The sequence below is a fragment of the Hemiscyllium ocellatum genome, chromosome 18, assembly GCF_020745735.1.
Source record: "Hemiscyllium ocellatum isolate sHemOce1 chromosome 18, sHemOce1.pat.X.cur, whole genome shotgun sequence".
NCBI lineage: Eukaryota > Metazoa > Chordata > Chondrichthyes > Orectolobiformes > Hemiscylliidae > Hemiscyllium > Hemiscyllium ocellatum.
In genome coordinates, this window is record NC_083418.1 from 52,548,667 (window position 1) to 52,569,813 (window position 21,147).

At 43.2% G+C, this 21,147-nt stretch overlaps 1 protein-coding gene across 2 annotated transcripts in view; it reads right to left on the reverse strand.

The window, feature by feature from the left end:
* LOC132824235 (dickkopf-related protein 3-like) overlaps positions 1-21,147 on the reverse strand; it is a 36,695-nt gene that overhangs the window by 13,076 nt on the left and 2,472 nt on the right. For both annotated transcript variants that reach the window (XM_060838550.1, XM_060838549.1), the window contains one exon: positions 11,927-12,049. In XM_060838550.1, the coding sequence (XP_060694533.1) occupies positions 11,927-12,049 (123 nt within the window). The remainder of the gene's footprint in view (positions 1-11,926; positions 12,050-21,147) is intronic.

Consider the following 21,147-nt stretch of genomic DNA (forward strand, 5'->3'; position numbering starts at 1 on the left):
ATGCCATCGTATGAAATTAAACTGTTTTTGACCATAAATCACTTTGAACAGCGAGTTAGAAAAATACTCATGATGCGAGAGAATGTTATTTGATTCAGTCAAGAGTCAGTAAAATCAGTAAATGAAAAGCCCCTGTGTTTTTTGATCAGTTATGAGGAGGTGGGGATATAAAGAGGCAACATCAGGCAAAGAAAGATGGTGGAGAGATAAAGCATCCAGGAATATATCCCACTGAATTTGGCGATTAGACACTGGGCTTGGCTCACAGCCTCTCTCTGCACCACCTCCAGTATCCGGCCGTTCCAGTGTCCAGGCTGAAAGCAGGATTCAAGTCAAGGGATCCAAACAAGATCCCCACACAGCTCCATGGCAAAAGCCTCAGACTCAGAGTCAGCCAATACGTTCTTGTGGTTGGGCAACGAATAACTGGAAATCTTTCAAGAAAGATTAATCCAACATTTAAAGAAAAACTGTGGCAGCTGGCTCTCCTGATATTCAAAACCCTGAACGTTCCCCCTTCCAAATAAAACATATAGTTAGAGATCAAAATTTTCCTCAAGTTAAGTAACTCATTAGGACAATGATGAGGAAACTGCATTACTTCAAGAGATAAACCACACCTCTATAATTACAGTAAAACGTGTTCTCGCCAAACCTGACATTATATTAACGATGGGGAAGGGGTGGGGGGAGATAACTGTTGCTGTAAGGCTCTGTTTAAGGCAATATTGGAACACGGTTGCATTACGTTCCAGATCCGTGTTGCATGTTTTTCCAATGGATCACCATCTTGGCAGCTTTCACACACTGAATTGCTCCAGCCAATGAGGTGTCAGCATTTCACACAAGCTGAAAGGTTCTCTCCCTTCTGTGATGTTTTCAACTCTGCTTCATCGTTCTTTTTTAAAAAGATCAAAATGGTGTATACAATATCAATTATTTTAGAAACTAGTTAGCTCCTCTCAAGATGGGCTGGCTGCAAGTCATACGTCACGTTGCTAACCAAGAACGGAAGGATTATACACCAATGCACATGTATTATTCTGCTATGTATGCAATTCCTTAAAGCTACAATGTTTACCTGCTGTTACGTGTTATTTCAGAGGGGTTAATCATTTGTTTTGTGTGTGTAAAACAAAGGTTATTTAAAGGACAACTTTATTCAACTGTAGAAGAAACTGACTTATTGATCTTAAATTATTCAGTTCTCTATCCCAAAATATTATTAAGAGGAGTCTCTCATTTATAATTTGGATGAATCAGAACTCATTTTCTTCGCTTCCCAACAAAGCTCATTCTATAGATGGGCCACTCACTCAATGGAAATTTGTTAGGCTGGGAGGTGGTCATTCAGTCATCCCCATTCCACGATCCAATGGGATCATGGATAATCTGGATCCCAACTTCACTTCCTCTCCATTTCCCATAATTCCTTTACTCAATTAAAAAAAAGCAACTGATCACAATCTTCAAAACACCAATCAACAACTCCCTCTTTCACCTCCAGACCACTCCCCATCTTAACTTCAGGAACACCAAGTTAGGAGAGGGAAAATTCCAGCTTCCCAGTCGCCTGTATGTGAAGAACTGCTTTCCAACTTGCCTTCTGAAATGGCTGGCACTAATTTTAAGATCCTCTCCAATGTTATCTTTGATTTCCTTACACAGTGCACAGTCTGTGTGTTGGACTCTTTGGTCTCTGAACTTCTGTTTGTTTGCTCATCTCCTGGACTGCTGCTTTGTCCTGCACCTCCACCACACGAGGGGGAATATTAGTTTCAGATTCCCCCACTGGAGGAAATGATCTCTTATTTCCCCAACCGAATTGTTTTAACATTTTAAATAAGTGATTTATATTATCCTCTAATCTCCCGTGCTCAAGGGAATACAAGTCTGGTTTCTGTAACATGTCCTCACAATTTAACTCTAAACTTCAGTATTAATCTGCTACAGCCATCCAACATCAATATATCCTAAAGTGAAGTGGCCAGAATCAAAGTCACTCCAGGTAGGCTCTGACCAAAGGTTCAACAACTGAACAATAAACTTGCTCCACTTTATATCCTAGCCCCATTGAGATAACTCCTTAAGCCTTCTTGATTGTATCTGTCTACAGGTACTAGCATTTAATTACTGGATATAGCTGAGCTTCCATCTCTCCCTGAACCACAACAATCCTTAGTTTGTCACTGTTTAGAATATATTCCAACATCTGGTCGGTTCAAAGTGATGATGTCACACTTCTCCCATATTGAACTCGGCCTGACATAGCTTTGCCCACCCAACCTGTCAGAGTGGCTTGCTGCTCCCATTTGTACCAGAGACCCTCCAAACTTAATGCTACCTCCAAAAGTCGATAGACAACATCGCACCCGCTCCGCAAAAGGACGGGCCACACCCGCTCCCACAAAGGGGCAGACCGCAGCCATTCACACAAGTTATGAATAAACATGAAGAAAAGGTGAGATGCCAATACAGATTTCAAGGCGGCGGCAAGAAAATCACTGATGACATTATGTTTTCCTAAGGGAACTGAAAGGATATGGGGAAGGTAGAGTCAGGGAGAGGATTAACCACAAACATGCTGAATTCCCAGCAGGTAGTAAAGGTCTAGTGGCTTGCTTCAACAAACATCGAATCCATCTCAAAGACCCTGCTAACAATGTTTCCGAACGGCAGCAAACAATGAGTCAATTCAAGCACAAGGCACTGAGAAGGCTGGGTGTTTTTGTGCTGAATTCCTTGGAATCAGCCTTCAGTTCAGTCTGAATCAATGGGAATGGCTGCTGCTGTGTGGCCTCACATCAAACAGGAACCCTCAGTCCCCCAGCTATGAATCACAGAACTACAAATCAGAACAAGATGCTGACCAAAACCACGTACCATGAAAAGCGCAGATTACTGTTCTTGGAACAAATGGGGAAAAATTCGCTAGACTGCTCACACCACAAAACAAAATTTACTTTGTCTATTGTTGAAACATATTGCTGGACAAGGGTTCAGGCTACTTCTGTCGTCGAAATGCAGAGCATCCATGTTTTATAGAGCACCAAGTTGCTTATAAAGTTGCACATTTAAGTTTGCTGATGACATGAAGTTGGGAGGCACACTAAGTTATAGAGATAAATATTTTTTGATGTTTAACAGCTTCCAAAATGCATGCAGTCCTCAATCTGTTAATCTGCACTGCTTAATTTCACTGGTGCATATTGGCAGTAAAATACTTCCAGGATCTTTTTCTTAAATTATAGGTTACTGAAAACATCTGCTCAGCTTGTGAAACTGACTGCATATTAGCAAATTAAGGCGGCAAACTTGCACAGCCATCTCCTTTTTGATTACCCTAGGTGTTAATCAAAGGGTTGGAGCTTGCTGAGAGAGTCAGCCACACGTTTGAGATTCCCCTTGCTCAGTAAACAAGTTAAATGCATCTCTATTCGGTTGGGATGGGAACAAGAAATTGCCAAAAAGGCAGTGGAACACAACAGAGTTGAAAAACAGCAGCAGGTCGGAGTATAACATAGTGAGGTTCAAGATCACCCAGACAGAGCGGAGCCATCAGGTTTAGTTCAATTGTGTGTCAGACATGTGTCTAAATTGGGATGAGCTTGGGAACCGTGAAGGGCACCATGTACATAAAAATCACCAAGGGATACAAAATGGAAGATGACCAACTTTGGTTGTACAGTGGGGTGCTGCACTTTGGGAAAGCTAATCTTAGCAGGACTTGTACACTTAATGATAAGGTACTAGGGAGTGTTGCTGAACAAAGAAACCTTGGAGTGCAGGTTCATAGCTCCTTGAAAGTGGAGTCACAGGTAGATAGGATAGTGAAGAAGGCGTTTGGTATGCTTTCCTTTATTGGTCAGAGTATTGAGTACAGGAGTTGGTAGGTCACGTTGCGGCTGTACAGGACATTGGTTAGGCCACTGTTGGAATATTGCGTGCAATTCTGGTCTCCAGCCTATCGGAAAGATGTTGTAAATCTTTTCTGAACCCTTTCAAGTTTCACAAGGATGTTGCCAGGGATGGATGATTTGAGCTATAGGGAGAGGCTGAACAGGCTGGGCCTGTTCTCCCTGGAGCATTGGAGGCTGAGGGGTGACCTTATAGAGGTTTACAAAATTATGAGGAGCATGGACAGGATAAATAGACAAAGTGTTTTCTCTGGGTTGGGGGAGTCCAGAACTAGAGGGCATAGGTTTAGGGGAGAGGGGAAAGATATAAAAGAGACCTAAGGGACAACGTTTTCATAGAGGGTGGTAGGTGTATGGAATGCACTGCCAGAGGAAGTGGTGGAGGCTGGTACAATTGCAACATTTAAAAAGCATCTGGATGGGTATATGAATAGGAAGGGTTTGGAGAGAAATGGGCAAGGTGCTGGTAGGTGGGACTAGATTGGGTTTGGATATGTGGTTGGCATGGACGGGTTGGACCGAAGGGTCTGTTTCCATGCTGTACATCTCTATGACTCTATGACCAGACCCCAAGGGAAGGCGATATTAGTTCTGAAGCAAATACAGCATAGATCCGTTTGAACTTAGATCTTTTATCCCCAGTTTCTCAATAAAGACAGGTTTCATTAACTAAGCTTGCATTCCATGGTATTTAGATGGTTGAATCTAATATGACTGAGTTAGTTAAAATAATAAGTAGCTTAGATTGGATACCTAGAGCAGACAGCTAAATTATTTCTTCTGGTGGGGAAATCCAGAGATGAGTAAAAATAGAAAAATGCTAGAGACATATTGCAGCTCCTATAGCACTGGGGATAGAGTTCTGCTGATAAAAGTCATAGACGACAAACATAATTCCATTTCTCTCTCAATTGGCAGCATTTTCTATTTTAAACTTCTAGCATCCACAGTATTAGTAAACGGAGTTTAGCCACAGATCAGTTCATGATCCAGTTGGTGGAACAGAACAGGGGCATGAATGGACAAGCCTGCTCACAAATATCCATTTCTGTTGCTGATCTGAACAGACTCGAGGGTTCCGGTGTAGCAATTATCCACTAGTCAGGGAATATGGAGAAAAACAGCACTTTCCAAACCTGCAGAAACATAAATCTCAAACCCATACAGACCAAATCACTGGCTACAACACAGAGATAAGAGGAGTACTTCCAGTTCAGTGTTGACTGCAGGGCTCGAGATTGAAACTGCACTCTGTAATCTCGTGCCCAGAGCAGTATCTAGAGAGGGTTGGGTTGTCAAGGCTGTAAACAGCTTTGGTCTGCGCTGAAGCAGTTGGGAGAGGTTTTTTAAAATGTATCTTTCAAAATAAAATATCTAAACCAAAACATTTTGGGATTGATGGCCACTGTGTGGTCTCAGCCTGGAATCGAGAATGCAGAGGAGGTTTGCTAACTTTCGTGGTCACCGACGTGTTTTTTTTTTAAAATTTATTTTCTCAAGGAAACCATGGCGGCCTGAATCACATTTTCCAGACATGGGCAGCAACAGGTTGAGCTTGGAAAGCCTTTCCATAGCCCCCAAAAAAATGTTAAAGCAGTAAAATTAAAATTTGTTAGGACCCTTGCTCCTGAATGCTTCCATTGAGCTAGCTGTTCAAGAGCAAAAAGCCTAAAATCTGCAAAATTGTGCAAGTTTATTCAAGTCAGAAGAGAAAAGAAACTTCAGATTTCTATAGTGCATTTCATGTTATCATGATGTTTCACAGAATTTTACAACAAATGAAGTGCTTTGGCCTAGAGTTACTCTTAGAATACTGGAAATGTGACACAGCAAGCTCATCTAAACAGTAGTGAGACAACAAACAGATCATTTGTTTTTGTAATTGTCATTAAGGGGTAGATATTGGCCCCAGCAATCCCAGCCAGGTGGCCCCTCCAACCACTTGATTAGATTCCCTCCAGTATGCTACAAGCCCTTCGGCCCAGCAAGTCCATACCGACCCTCCAAAGAGTAACCCATCGAGACCCATTCCCCTGCCCTATGCTTACCCCTGACTAACGCATCTAACATTATGGGCAATTTAGCATGGGCAATTTAGCATGACCAATTCACCTAACCTGCACGTGTTTGGATTGTGGGAGGAAACTTGAGCACCCGGAGGAAACCCACGCAGAGACAGGGAGAATGCGCAAACTCCGCACAGACAGTCGCCCGAGGTAGGACTCAAACCCAGGTCCCTGGCGCTGTGAGGTAGCAGTACTAACCACTGAGCCACCATCCCACATCCCTCTCCAACCATGCAGTATTCCTTCAGGACTGCAGGTTGAAGCTCAGCCTGGGTTATGTATTCAAATATGTGGAGTTGCATTTGAACATGATCTAATGCCTCAGGAATATAAAACTGAAATCACATGCACATAAAGAGTTACGTTCATCAGAAATCTACCCGGGTGCTGACAAGAACACATAAAAAGGGCAATCATTTTTCTGGGTCAAAGTGATTTATCAGAACCATCCTCCTTCCCTTCCTTCTCCCCACACACAGAGTCTGGAACAAGCTGTCCAGTTATAGCCTGCATAGCAAGATAAATTGGATCAATTTTGTTCTGTGAAACATCTGTCAGCAGGGGAAAAGAAACATGCTTTGAATATTTTGCTTACAGCAGTAGAATCGATTAAAAGCTTCACCAACACAGAGGTCTGTATTAGAATCACTGGTCCTTTAGAATTATAGTAATGACCCAATGTAAACACAGCATAAATTTAAATCTGTTCATGATATGAAATCTGTAATAGTAGTAAATGAGGAAGACAGCAACAAGTTTCTGTAGAAAAGAGATGGCGAATTCAACTGACACATGGCAGATCAAAATTAATACAGGGGAACCTCAATTACCCGAATACCAATTATCCAAAAATCGAATCATCCAAAGGAGATCTCAAGGTCCATATAGAAACATCACACCAAAGACGTGTTTCCAGATCGCGTCTTTTGTTTACCGTGATTAAACAGGCACCGTCTCCAAATGACTGACCTCCCACCCTCTCTCTCTCTCTCTCTTTTCACTTTCCCCGGAGTTCTACAGAGGGGTGGACCCTAACCTCCACCCTGCACCCCCTGGAATAATCTCTCCAGCATTGTCCTGGGCAGGGCAAACGTGGAACCTGTCAAAACTTTGCAGTAAAAAGTTGTGTGTGGGGCTGTGTGCTATTTGGAGACTTACCCCACAAAGGCAGCAGGAGCAGCAGTTTTGTTGGTGCGCAGTCCAGATGGCCCGGGGGGTGGGGGTGGGGGGCTCCCCTGCTTTGTGCTGGGGCACAGGGAACACATTTGGATGGAGTGGAGGGATGGGGTTTGAATGGAGTTGGGGGTTTGAGGGTGGTGGGGGGAGGTTGGACCAGGTTGGGGAGGCAGGGGGCGGTGATGGACCAGGTTTGGGGGGGGGGGGGGGGGGTCCTGTTGGGGGTGGGGCCCCACACACTGTGCTGCTAGTAGTCTCCTGAATGGGAAGCGGACTTTAAAATTCCGAGCCCCAGAGGAACGACATTCAATAGATTTTCTGAATAATCGATTATCCGAACAAAACCGTGCCCGCCCATCTCGTTTGGATAATCGAGTTTGCACTGCACAGAGAAATATGAAGTGATATAATTTGGTAGGAGGAATAGGGAAAAGCAATACAAGTTGAACTGTACAATTTTAAAGGTGTAGGAACATCGGAATAAGATTCCGAAAGGGTTGGGTGCTGGATAGCCCAAGAAAAGGGACCAGTACTGTATTAGATATGAATGAACTAAGGAGGACCATGTGGCTAGGTTTAGAATAAAGACAGCTATAGAATGCATGTATGAAAATTCACAAAATGTGGGGAATATGATTCATGCGTTACAAACAATCACCAGGTGGGAATATGATATAATAGCAAAAACAGAAATGTGACTTACAAGGAGCAAAGTGGACACTAAATACTCAAGGATATAAAGTATTTATAGAAGATATAGAAGGAAAACAGAGGTGTTTTGGCAGTATTGTTTTGGGAAGACATTGTAAAGGTTAGAAAGAGAATGACTTGAAAGTGATGATAGTACTCACTAGAGAGATAGAGTTAAGTAAGAGCGAGTCTGTTGTACTGCACAGGTCTTCAATAACTGGACAAAAAGATCATCAAAACTGCTGGGATATCACAATAGTAATACCAAAGGACTTAATTACCTTAATATTTTGAATACATTAAAGAGAAAGGAGGGGTAAGGAATTTCTGAAACAAGTCCAGGAAACTTCCTTTACTGACTTATCAGTGATCCATCAGAAAAGGAGTCATTGCTGAATCTGGGTCATCTAAGTGTAGTTAAGCCAAATGGGTCCAATGCCAGTGGGAGATTGCTGGGTGAGAGGGATTATCGGGATTGGATCAGTGAAGACGGGAATCAATAAAAAGTACAGTATCAAAACAGGTTAACTGCAATGTGATAAGAGGCAATCTCACCAAGAGAAAAATAGAATCAAAGACTGGCAGAAAAGAATGAGGGGTGATCTATGCAGAGGAGATGTCTTACAGATGGGCTAGGTACACTTTAGTAAATCAAAGCCAGGGCACCTTGGATAATGAGGGACATTGAGAATATCTTGAAATAAAGACGGAAAAAAAAGACAACTGGGTGTATGATCTATTCTGGACCCGAAACATTAACTCTGATTTATCTCCACAGATCTGCCAGAAATTCCAGCAATTTCTGTTTCGTTTCAGCTTTCCAGCTTCCACAGTTCTTTCAGTTGTGTGTCTGGTGGTGTATTCAAATGAGATCTTGGCCATATTTAATAAGCTAAGGGCAAGACAAAAGCAGGACTGCCAAAAGGAGAATATGGAGGTAAAAACAATGACTGCAGATGCTGGAAACCAGATTCTGGATCAGTGGTGCTGGAAGAGCACAGCAGTTCAGGCAGCATCCAAAGTGCAGCGAAATCGACGTTTCGGGCGAAAGCCCTTCATCAGGAATAAAGGCGGTGAGCCTGAAGCGTGGAGAGATAAGCTAGAGGAGGATGGGGGTGGGGAGAAAGTAGCATAGAGTACAATGGGTGAGTGGGGGGCAGGGGATGAAGGTGATAGGTCAGGAAGGAGAGGGTGGAGTGGATAGATGGAAAAGGAGCAAGTCCGGACAAGTCATGGGGACAGTGCTGAGCTGAAAGTTTGGAACTAGGGTGAGGTGGGGGAAGGGGAAATGAGGAAACTGTTGAAGTCCACATTGATGCCCTGGGGTTGAAGTGTTCCGAGGCAGAAGATGAGGCGTTCTTCCTCCAGGCGTCTGGTGGTGAGGGAGCGGCGGTGAAGGAGGCCCAGAACCTCCATGTCCTCGGCTGAGTGGGAGGGGGAATTGAAATGTTGGGCCACGGGGCGGTGTGGTTGATTGGTGCAGGTGTCCCGGAGATGTTCCCTAAAGCGCTCTGCTAAGAGGCACTCAGTCTCCCCAATGTAGAGGAGACTGCATCAGGAGCAACGGATACAATAAATGATATTAGTGGATGTGCAGGTAAAACTTTGATGGATGTGGAAGGCTCCTTTAGGGCCTTGGATAAAGGTGAGGGAGGAGATGTGGGCACAGGTTTTACAGTTCCTGCAGTGGCAGGGGAAAGTGCCAGGATGGGAGGGTGGGTTGTCGGGGGGCGTGGACCTGACCAGGTAGTCACGGAGGGAACGGTCTTTGCGAAGGCGGAAAGGGGTGGGGAGGGAAATATATCCCTGGTGGTGGGGTCTTTTTGGAGGTGGCAGAAATGTTGGCGGATGATTTGGTTTATGCGAAGGCTTGTAGGGTGGAAGGTGAGCACCAGGGGTTTCTGTCCTTGTTACGGTTGGAGGGGTGGGGTCTGAGGGCGGAGGTGCGGGATGTGGACGAGATGCGTTGGAGGGCATCTTTAACCACGTGGGAAGGGAAATTGCGGTCTCTAAAGGAGGAGGCCATCTGGTGTGTTCTGTGGTGGAACTGGTCCTCCTGGGAGCTGATACGGCGGAGGCGGAGGAATTGGGAATACGGGATGACATTTTTGCAAGAGGTAGGGTGGGAAGAGGTGTAATCCAGGTAGCTGTGGGAGTCGGTGGGTTTGTAAAACATGTCAGTGTCAAGTCGGTCGTCATTAATGGAGATGGAGGGGTCCAGGAAGGGGAGGGAGGTGTCAGAGACGGTCCAAGTAAATTTAAGATCAGGGTGGAATGTGTTGGTGAAGTTGATGAATTGCTCAACCTCCTCGGGGGAGCACGAGGTGACACCAATGCAGTCATCAATGTAGCAGAGGAAGAGGTGGGGAGTGGTGCTGGTGTAATTACGGAAGATCAACTGTTCTACATAGCCAACTAAGAGACAGGCATAGCTGGGGCCCATACGTGTGCCCATGGCTACCCTTTTGGTCTGGAAGAAGTGGGAGGATCCAAAGGAGTAATTGTTAAGGGCGAGGACCAGTTCGGCCAAACGAATGAGTGTGTCAGTGGAAGGGTACTTTTGGGGACGTCTGGAGAGGAAAAAAGGGAGGGCTTGGAGGCCCTGGTCATGGCGGATGGAGGTGTAGAAGGATTGGATATTCATGGTGAAGATGAGGCTTTGGGGGCCTGGGAAACGAAAATCTTGGAGGAGGTGGAGGGCGTGGGTGGTGTTTCGAACGTATGTGGGGAGTTCCTGGACTAGGGGCGATAGGACAGTGTCGAGGTAGGTAGAGATGAGTTCAGTGTCTCAGCATGCTCCTGCCCCAATGGGTCGGCCAGGGTGGTCAGGCTTATGGATCTTGGGAAGGAGGTAGAACCGGACAGTGCGGGGTTCCCGGACTATGAGGTTGGAAGCTGTGGGTGGGAGATCTCCTGAGGTGATGAGGTTCTGTATGGTCTGGGAGATGATGGTTTGGTGATGGGGTGTGGGCTCATGGTCGAGGGGCCAGTAGGAAGAGGTGTCCTCGAGTTTGGCATTTGGTTTCAGCGGTGTGAATATGACAAGAGAGAAAAGGAGAATATGACAAGAGAGAAAGAGTTGGCTTAAAAGGAAACCCATAAGTGTTCTATTAGCATACAAACAATAAGTAAGTGACAGATAGATGTGGACTATTAATGAGCTTTTTTAAAAAGTCAGGATTTACATTTAGAGCTGCAGCAGAAACCTAGAGTAGGTTAGTGTACTTTGGAATCAGTGTTTACTGAGAGAAGAGAATGCTGACAAATTGGAGACTGTTAAAGGGGGAAGTGATTTCTCTTCCCACCACCCAAGCATGCTGTCATAATCTGAAAGCATTGTCTGAAAGGGCATTGCAAGATGATTCAACAGTAATTTATAAAAGAGTACTGGATAAATATTTGAAGGACTATCAGGAAACAGCAGAGGAAGTGGGGCTAATTAGGTAGCCAGTTCAAACAGCGAGGACAGAAGTGAGGAGTAAATGGCTTCCTCCTCAACAAGGCAGCTTGCATTTATATTGTTTTTCAGCACCACCCGAGATCCCTTACGCAGGGTAAAGGGAATGAAGTACTTATGAAGTGTAGTCACGTTATAATATTAGAAACACAGCATGGCAAAACATCACAAACAGCAACATAGTGATGATTATCGGATTGGTTCCTGTGATGGTGACCGATGAATAAATATCAGACAGATATCAGGGATAACTCCCTTGCTATTTTACAAAATAGCGCCATGGGGTCTTGTACATGCAGTTTATCAGGTGGATGGAGAGAGTGTTAGCATTCCACCTGAAAGTTGGCATTTCCAATAGTGCGTTCTCCCACAGTGGGACTGAAAAACCCAAAACTCTGACAGTGAGAGATGAGCGTGGTGCCGTCTGTGCCACAATCAGCCCAGCTCGGACTCCTGTGTTGTATGATTCCATGCCGTATTGCTGCACCTTACAGCGTCATAGCTCGTGGTGTTTGTGCAGGAGGGAAACTGGCCTTAAAGGAAACACCTTCCTGCCAAATTCAGCAACTCAGTCAGAAAGTCTGCCCCATCAAGCAGGCTGAAGTTTCCAGTGAGCTTACCTTGTTGTTTTCCAGAAGAGCGCTGATAGTCAAGTTTCTCGCCCTGGAATGTGCGCCAAGTTTGCTGTAGTTGGCGGATACGCTCTCCAGATCCCGTAACATCCTCCCTTGCTTCAACTCCATCTGCGATTACATTTAGACAACAAATTCCTGCTTTTAATTAACTGAGAAGATTGGCGAGGACAGGCTGTGCAGACTTGGTTTACATTCCCTCGAGGTTAAAAGGCTGAGGGATGATGTTACCTCTCCCATCTAGAGTATCTTCCTAGATTGAAAGGCACCATGTAACCAAGTTATTTTCAACAATAATTTGCATTTCTATAACAAAACACTGATAGCACAATAAACCATCCCAAGCAACTTCACAGAGGCAAGACAAAATGTAATACTAACTCACTGAATGGCATTAAGACAACTGGCAAAGAATTTTGATCAAAGAATGAGGGTTTAAGAAGGATCTTAAAAGGTCCGAGACAGACAGGTGCCTAGAGGTTAAGCAATGAAAACCAAGAGCTTAGGAACCAGACAACTGAAAAGATGGTCATTGATACTGGAGTGACAGAAGTCAGGAAAGGTCAATGGGCCAGAACTGCAGCAGCGCAAAAATTTCAAGAGTGTCGAATATAACCTGCGTGAAAATCGAAAGAATTTATTAACACCAGCAAAGAAGTTAAAAACAACTAAATTGCACACCCATGAGTTTTGAAGATTAAGGGTAATCTGAGAAAGGTTTTGAAATACTGGTCTGACTGGGTCAATACGGAGAGTTCTGAACAAAGAGTCTGATCATAAACTTAGAGTGAGACAGCACAGGGCTGCAATCAAAAACACTATTCGGCACAAATAAGTTGTGGAAATCCAGTTATTGCAGCCCCCAATCTCCCTGCTGGGAGACAATTTTAGATTTCAAGACTGACAATGAGTTATTCTTATTGTGGCTGGTATTAAGGCAGATGGAGCTGACATATTAACTGAATGGTCCCCTTTTGTTCCCACCAATGGCTGGTTTTCACTTGCTTCAGCACAAGATTCCCTCTTGTTAGCAGCTACATGCAAAAGCCTTGGGGTCTCTCAAGCAGGGACATTAGCTGACAATTGCACACTTCAATACTGTTTTTGACTCCTCAGGTCCTGAACAGGTTAGTGTCCATATGCAGCAAGACCTGGACAACTTTCAGGCTGGGGCTATAATCTAATCGTATCCCACTGACATTCAATACCATTACCACCACTGCATCCACCTCATTCATATCGTAAGGATTACCATTGACCAAAAAAACTTAACTGGACCAATACTTAAACATCTTGTCTACAGGACATCTTTTCCCGACTCAGACAACTGACTGTGTGGAGTTTACACGTTCTCCCCGTGTCTGCGTGGGTTTCCTCCGGGTGCTCCGGTTTCCTCCCACAGTCCAAAGATGTGCAGGTCAGGTGAATTGGCTATGTAAATTGCCCAGAGTGTTAGGTAAGGGGTATATGTAGGGGTATGGGTGGGTTGCGCTTCGGCGGGTCGGTGTGGACTTGTTGGGCCGAAGGGCCTGTTTCCATACTGTAAGTAATCTAATCTAATCTAATCTAATCTAATCTAAAAAAGGAGCAAGTCAAAGGTTTGGTATTCTTCTGTGAGTAACCCATCTAGACTTCACAAAACCTGTCCACCATCTACAACGCCCAAGCCCTTGAAGTGATGGAATAATGTCCACTTGTCTGGATGAATAGGTCTAAAATGACAAGAATCTTGACACCATCCAAGACAAAGCAGCCCATCCCATTCAGCAATGTGAGCATTCACTCCTTCCATCACTGACAGTGGCTACAGTGTGCATCACTTACAAGGTGCACTGCAACAATACAACAACCACTGCTTCAACAGCACTTTCCAACCCCACACACATAACCACCTAGAAAAACAAATGGAAGGTGCTTTGGAACACCACCACCTGCAAATTCCCCTCAAAGCCACCCACCTTCCTGACTTGGAACTATATCATGTTCCATCACTATCCCTAGGTCAAAACCCTGGACCACCTTCCCTAGCAACAGTGCGGTGCACGGGGACCATCGTAGTTCAAGAATGCAGCTCATTATCACCTTCTCAAGGGTAATTAGGAATAGACACTACATATCTGCTCAAACGGAATATCAGTTTACCTCCTTAACCAATTAGATTTAAAGAAACAGCACAAGGAGGAAATCAGATAAAAAGGCAAATAAGGAAGTGAGAAAATAGGACTCCATGAAAGACATCAGAGAAAACCAAATTTAATTTTAAAAAAGGAAAAAGTGTTTATGTTTTAAATTCAAGAAAGTTTTCAATAATTTAGACTTGGAGGAATGAGACTGTGCAGTTTCAAGTGCTCCCTTTCTAAGCCTCTGAGTTATATGTGATGACTACAAAATTACATTATTGGGAATCCTTATATTAGGAAATTAAAAATCAATGTAATGGCTGAAATGTTTATTCACATTTACACCACAAATCCATCAATTCTGTGGTGACTGACGGAGGGTTTACTTGTGCCAGGCCAACATCAGACTGGTGCAAACTGCCCATTAATTTGAGTTGATCCACGACTCCCAATGTTATTTCTTTTTCACAGATTGTTGATTTGTATTTGTGCACTAACAAAGGCAGTCACTGTCCAGGGCAAATTCACAGTCAGCTACTTCAACAAATTTCTCACCACCATAAAGGTCAGATGTTTGTTGATGAATGCACGATATTCATAATGCCTCAAAAATTATGCCATACAAGAGCAGGCAGAAACCACTTCGAACAAGAAACTGAATCTAGCAATCGCTCCCATTATACTCTATCACATTATCAATGAACTATCCCACTATCAATGTACTGTGGTTACCAGAAAATGAACTGGGAGTAGCCATAAAAATATATGGTTACAGAGCAGGACCAAGTCACTGTAGATGTTGGAATCTGTACTGAAAACAAACAAAAATGCTGGAATCACACTGGGGCAGGCAGTATCCATGGATAGAGAGCAAGCTAAGGTTTCGAATCTGGGATGGAGGGGGAAGGTAGCAAAATGGAGTTAATGCCACAATCAAACCAACCATGAATATATTGAATGGTGGAATGGACCAGAGAGGCTGAATGGCTTACTCTTGCTGTTATGTCCCAACTGTAAATTTTAAAATTGTGGCCAAGACATACAATTAATATATAAAAAATAGCAGGCGGTCCTTATACAGATTCCTGTGGAGCCATACTATAAACCTTCGCCCTGCATGAAAAACAGCCACTACACTCGTTTGCTGTCACTGTCCCTCTTATTCCACGAGCTCTAACTTTGCTGTCAAACCTGTTGCATGGCCTTATTAAACCTCCTGGAAGTCATCTTATACCATCTCAACCATATTGCCCATTAGCTGCGCAGCCCTCACTACGTCAAACAACTAATTCGTTAAACAATCTTTTTAAGCTAATCTGGGTTGGCTTTCCTTCAATAATTCATATTATCCAAGTGAAGAGTAAATTTTGCCAGGGATTATCACTTCCCAAAGCCTTCCCATCACAAGAGTTTAAAGTGGCTGCCACGGTTGCTGCGCTTACCCCTTAACCCTTTAAGTAACAACTAACCCTCCAGTCCTGTGATAGTATTCCTGTACCTAACGAGGTTTGGGAAATTATGACGTGACCTTAGTTTCTACTCTTACTTCCTTCAGTATCCTTGGACACATCCTTATAATTCAGTCCTCTAGATATAAACAGCAGTATTCCATTTGCTTTCTTGATTATTTTCTTCACTTGTCTGTGACATTTTAAAGATTATGTACCCAAAATCTCAAAAGCTGCTTTGGACATCCAAGGTAGTTAACTTCTTGCTCCATGTAACCAAAATACATTAACATTCTTTTGTCCACTACTTAATCACCTCTTCACAAAAAATCAATGAGGTTTATCAGTTATGACCTACCTGTCAGCAATCCATGCTAGCTCTCACTGAAAATTTTCAGGGTGTTCAGTTACCCCATCTTTGATTGTAGACTCAACAATTTCACCACAACAGATATTAGCCAAATTGGTAAGTCATTTCCTGTTTGTCCTCTTTCAGCCTTCTTTAAAAGAAGACTGCAATTTTCCAATTCTTCTGTATCCGGGAAAGTCTGACAAATTGTAGCTACAGCATCAACAACGTGCTCCCCACTTCCGTTAACACCCTTGGGCGGAAAACGTCAGGTACCAGGGATTTGTCACTAATCCCATTAAATTCCTCACTATCAATGTTTACTTACATTAACTTTATTTAGTCTCTGTTCCCAATCCACTAGTAATTTTCTCAGTACATCCAGCAAGCTACTCTACTTTTATGCTGTAAATATGGAGGCAAAATAATTCGTCAATATGTCTGCCATTTCCCCATTGTCACTGACAATATCCCTACTTTCAGTCTTTAAAACACTAACATTGCTGCTGACCAGCTTGCTTTCCTTTGATATAATCATAAAATTTCTTCTTACTGATTTTGATATCCCTGAAAAGTTTCCTTTCAAAATCTATTTCAGTAACTTCTAAGCTGGGAGCTATATAAGACCTAGCTGCACCAATTGCCTCCACTGCTTCCTACATTTCAGCAGTTACTAAATTACAGAGGTACTTCAATGGTGGTGAAGTGTTTCAGACACCCATTGAGATTGTAAATGGTGCTACAGAAATGCAAATTCTTCCTTTTTTGTATTACGATCACCTTCTCTATGTGGAATGGCTTGATTAACTACGCAAAGTGAATGAAGTTTACATTTCACTCTGATCCCCTGTGGTGTGAAATTTCTTCCAGGATATTTTGGCTTACTGCCTGGATTTTTAGGAAACCCTCTGATGAAAAAAAATGTCTCTTTGTACACATTAACATTCCTGTCTGGCACGAATGATTTAAGTCAACTTTTTAACACTTCCAGTGTACATTTTGCAGCTTGTATTTGGTGAGTTAACCAATTTGAAAATCAACACTCAAAGCTGACTATCTTTATACAGTAATTAACAGCAGAGAACAGACCTTAGGGACCAATGTTCTTTGCTGCGTTTATACTCCCCATCAGCCTCTTACACCCAACTTCACCTCAAATTATCAACATACCCTTCTACTCCTTTCTCCCCAATGCATTCATCCACCTTCTTCAGGAATATGGTATTCATCTACACACTGTCATAGTGAGTTCCAAATTCTAAACACTCTGGAAGAAAAAAGGATATTTGTCCTGAATTCGCTGTTGGATTTATTAACAACTATTTTATATTTCTGATGATTTTAGTTCTGGTCTCCTAGATAGTGGAAGACATCTCCTCCATGCCTACACTAAAGGTTTGTATCAGATCAGCCACCAGGTGTTCTCTACTCTATGGAAAAGGACCATCGAGGCTGTATAATCTTTCCCTACATGTATAATCTCTCAATCCTGCAATCAGCCTTCTAAACCTTTTTTGCACTCTCTCGTCCTTCTCTATGACTTTGACAGATGACAACTAAACTGTGCTTAGCACTCTCCAGGACATCAAACCAAGGCTAGATCGAAGTTTAGTATAAACTGCCCTGCTTTATAATTCAATTTCCCTATAAATAGAACACAAGGGATTTGCTTTTTCTTATTGGTCTCAAATTTCAAAGACTTGTCTACTAAAGGATAGAGCTGCCCTCTTACACCATTTGGTGGCTCAGTGGTTAGCACTGCTACCTCATTGCACCAGGGACACAGGTTCGATTCCAACCTCAAGCGACTGTCTGTGTAGAGTTTGCACATTCTCCCTGTGTCTGCGTGGGTTTCCTTCTGGTTTTCCAGTTTCCTCCCATAGTCGAAAGATGTGCAGATCAGCTGAATTGTCCACGTTAAATTGCCCATAATGTTAGGTGCACTAGTCAGAGGGGGATAGGTCTGGGTGGGTTTCTGTTCAGGGGGTCAGTGTGGATTTGTTGGGCCGAGAGGCCTGTTTCCATGCTGTAGGTAATCTAATCTAACTTCTTTGGAATGTGTGGTTCTATTGTACTGTAGTAATGATGTTTCTCAAGGTATGTCTTCTGCTTATTTCTCCACGCCGTGCAGACTTGTATTTCTAAGAACCTTCCATTTTCAACTGAGCAACATAATCAGGGAAAAGAAGGAGACCCTTTGTTGGACCTGGTGTTGCTGGCAAAAGGATACAGGCTATCAAGCTGCTATCTCACAGAGAGACAACTGGTGGTTGTTCAACCTGAGGGTCACCACCCCTCAGGCAAGGGGAAAGGTTGAGAAGGAGAGTCCTTCACGCTAACCTCAGCCAGTGTGGGACTTGAACCAATGCTATCCAACCAACTGAGCTAATTGACCCTCTTAATTTTGTTTTTAATCGAATTCATGACAGCATTTGAACCTAGGTCCCCAGTACACTACAGGTAATTCTTCTATAATGCGAAGATTCCATACTTGTTGTAGAAAAATAGCACTTTAGAAACAGTGCTTGAAGGATTGGTGATATAGTCATGTTATAGCCAACCCACACTTTAAAAGTTCGCTCTTTAGAAACACAGTGTCCCCAATTTGTCAATTGCATTACACCTAATTCACCTTAATGAACCATATGTTATAGCAGAATAAGTGTAGGTTCTTAGCTCCTTGCGAGTACAGTCACAGGTAGATAGCATAGTGAAGATGGCATTCAGTATGCTCTCCTTTATTGGTCAGAGAATTCAGTATCAGAGTTGGGAGATCATGTTGCGGCAGTACGGAATATTGGTCAGGCCACTTTCGGAATATTGTGTGCAATTCTGGTCTCCTACCTGTAGGGAGGATGTTGTGAAAATTGAAAGGGTTCAGAAAAGATTTTCAAGGATGTTGCCAAGGTTGGAGGATTGGAGCGAAAGGGAGAAGCTGAACAGGCTGGGGCTGTTTTCCCTGGAGCATCGGAGGCTGAGGTGCAACCTTATAGAGGTTTATTAGATCATGAGGGACATGGATAGGGTAAATAGACAAACACTTTTCCCTAGGGTGAGGGAGTCCAAAACTAGAGGCCATAGGTTTAGGGCGACGGGGGAAAGATTTAAAAAGGGACCAAAGGGGCAACTTTTTCACACAGAGCTGGTGCGTGTATGGAATGAGCTACCAGGGGAGGCTGGTACAATTGCAACACTTAAAAGGCATCTGGATAGGTATATGAATCAGAAGGGTTTAGAGGGATATGGGCCAAGTGCTGGTAAATGGGACTAGATGGGGTTGGGATATCTGGTTGGCTTGGATGAGTTGGACCAAAGGGTCTGCTATCGTGCTATACATCTCTATGTACTTTCTCTTTAGTATCAATAGGAGAAAGTGAGGTCTGCAGATGCTGGAGTTCCTGACGAAGGGCTTATGCCCGAAACGTCGAATTTCCTGTTCCTTGGATGCTGCCTGACCTGCTGCGCTTTTCCAGCAACACATTTTCAGCTTCAGTATTAATAGCCTAGTCACCTGTATTTGTACTTGTTCTTCAATATTAATAGTCTGGTGATACTATCACTAGGCCATTGCCTCCCAACATTTATAGTATCCAAATTGAAAATACTGTGCATTAAGAAAATCATTCCTAAAGACAGTAAGCAGTGTCTGAATAAATTACCCATGTCTGATTTAAGCCTGTCATTAAAAGGACTGACAACTAATACTTACCATAGTCAGGCAAATTGCTTTCATTTATCAACAACCTTCTTATTTTCACTTTGTAAATGCCCCATTTTATTCAACATAGAATTCAAGCTGAACTTTATCATTTGTTTCAGCCACAAGTAATCATGTTAATGTAGGCTTCACATACTATATTCTGTAACTAAATGCAGCACTCAACTGAGACACTAGATGCTGGTTGTTTTAAGAACTTGTATCCTAACCATGAAGCTTTAGTATTCACCCCCATCCCCCCACCCCCCTCCTAATTTGGGCATGTATACAACTGTTTAGTTTAAAGGCTACATAAAAGATCATTTGTTTTGTTTAACAAAATGCAATCTAGAAACAGTTGCACAAATTGTAAGCACCCCAACATTATCTCTCCCCTTTTCAAAGTCTGCTCTCTTGAGTCATAGAGAAGTACAGCATGGAAAACAAACCCTTCAGCCCAACTTGTCCATGCCAACCAGATATCCCAACCCAATCTAGTCCCATTTGCCAACATTTATCCATATCCTTGCAAACCCTTCCTATTCATATACCCATCCAGATGCCTTTTAAATGCTGTAATTGTACCTCCACCATTTCCTCTGGCAGCTCATTCCATACACACACCACCCTGTGCATGACAACGTTGCCCTTTTAGGTCCCTTTTTAAATCTTTCCCCTGTCGCCCTAAACCTATGCCCTCTAGTTCTGGACTCCCCCACCCCAGGGAAAAGACCTTATCTGTTTACCCTATCCATGTCCTTCATGATTTTATAAATCTCTAAGGTCACCCTTCAGCCTCCAACCCTCCAGGGAAAATAGCCCCAGCCTATTCAGCCTCTCCCTATAGCTCAAACCCTCCAACTTTGGCAACATCTTTGTAAATCTTTTTTGAACCCTTTCAAGTTTCACAATATCCTTCCAAATGGTTGGAGACCAGAATTGCATGCAATATTCCAAAACTGACCAGACCAATGTACTGTACAGCCACAACATGACCTCCCAACTCTGGTACTCAGTGCTCTGACTAATAAAAGAAAGCATACCAAATGCCGTCTTCACCAACCTATCTACCTGTGACTCCACTTACAAGGAGCTATCAACCTGCACTCCAAGGTCTCTTTATTCAGCACCACTCTCAAAGACCTTACCATTAGTGTATAAGTCCTGCCCTGATTTGCCTTTCCAAAATGCAGCACCTCACCTTTACCTAAATTAAACTCCATCTACCACTCCTCGGATCCAACCTCCATTACTGTGCCTTCAGTTATTGAGGCCACAGACTCTGGAATTTCCTTGTTAAACAAACATTACCCATCTTAATAGTTACCACCTGAAAAATCCATCATTTAACTTCCCCTGAAATGGCTTGGTAGCAAACTGTTACTCTAAAATATGTTCAAGTTTCTTCAGTAGGTTTGGTATCCAGAAGTGCTATCTGCTGACCAGAGCTGAACTGGTCCAACTGTGTAAATATGATTAGCAAGGGGATCCACAGTTATAAAGAAGAGAGTTGAGAAACGTATCAGCCATGATTGAATGATGGAGCACATTTGATGGGCCAAACAGCCTAATTCTGTTCCTCCATCTTAGGGCAA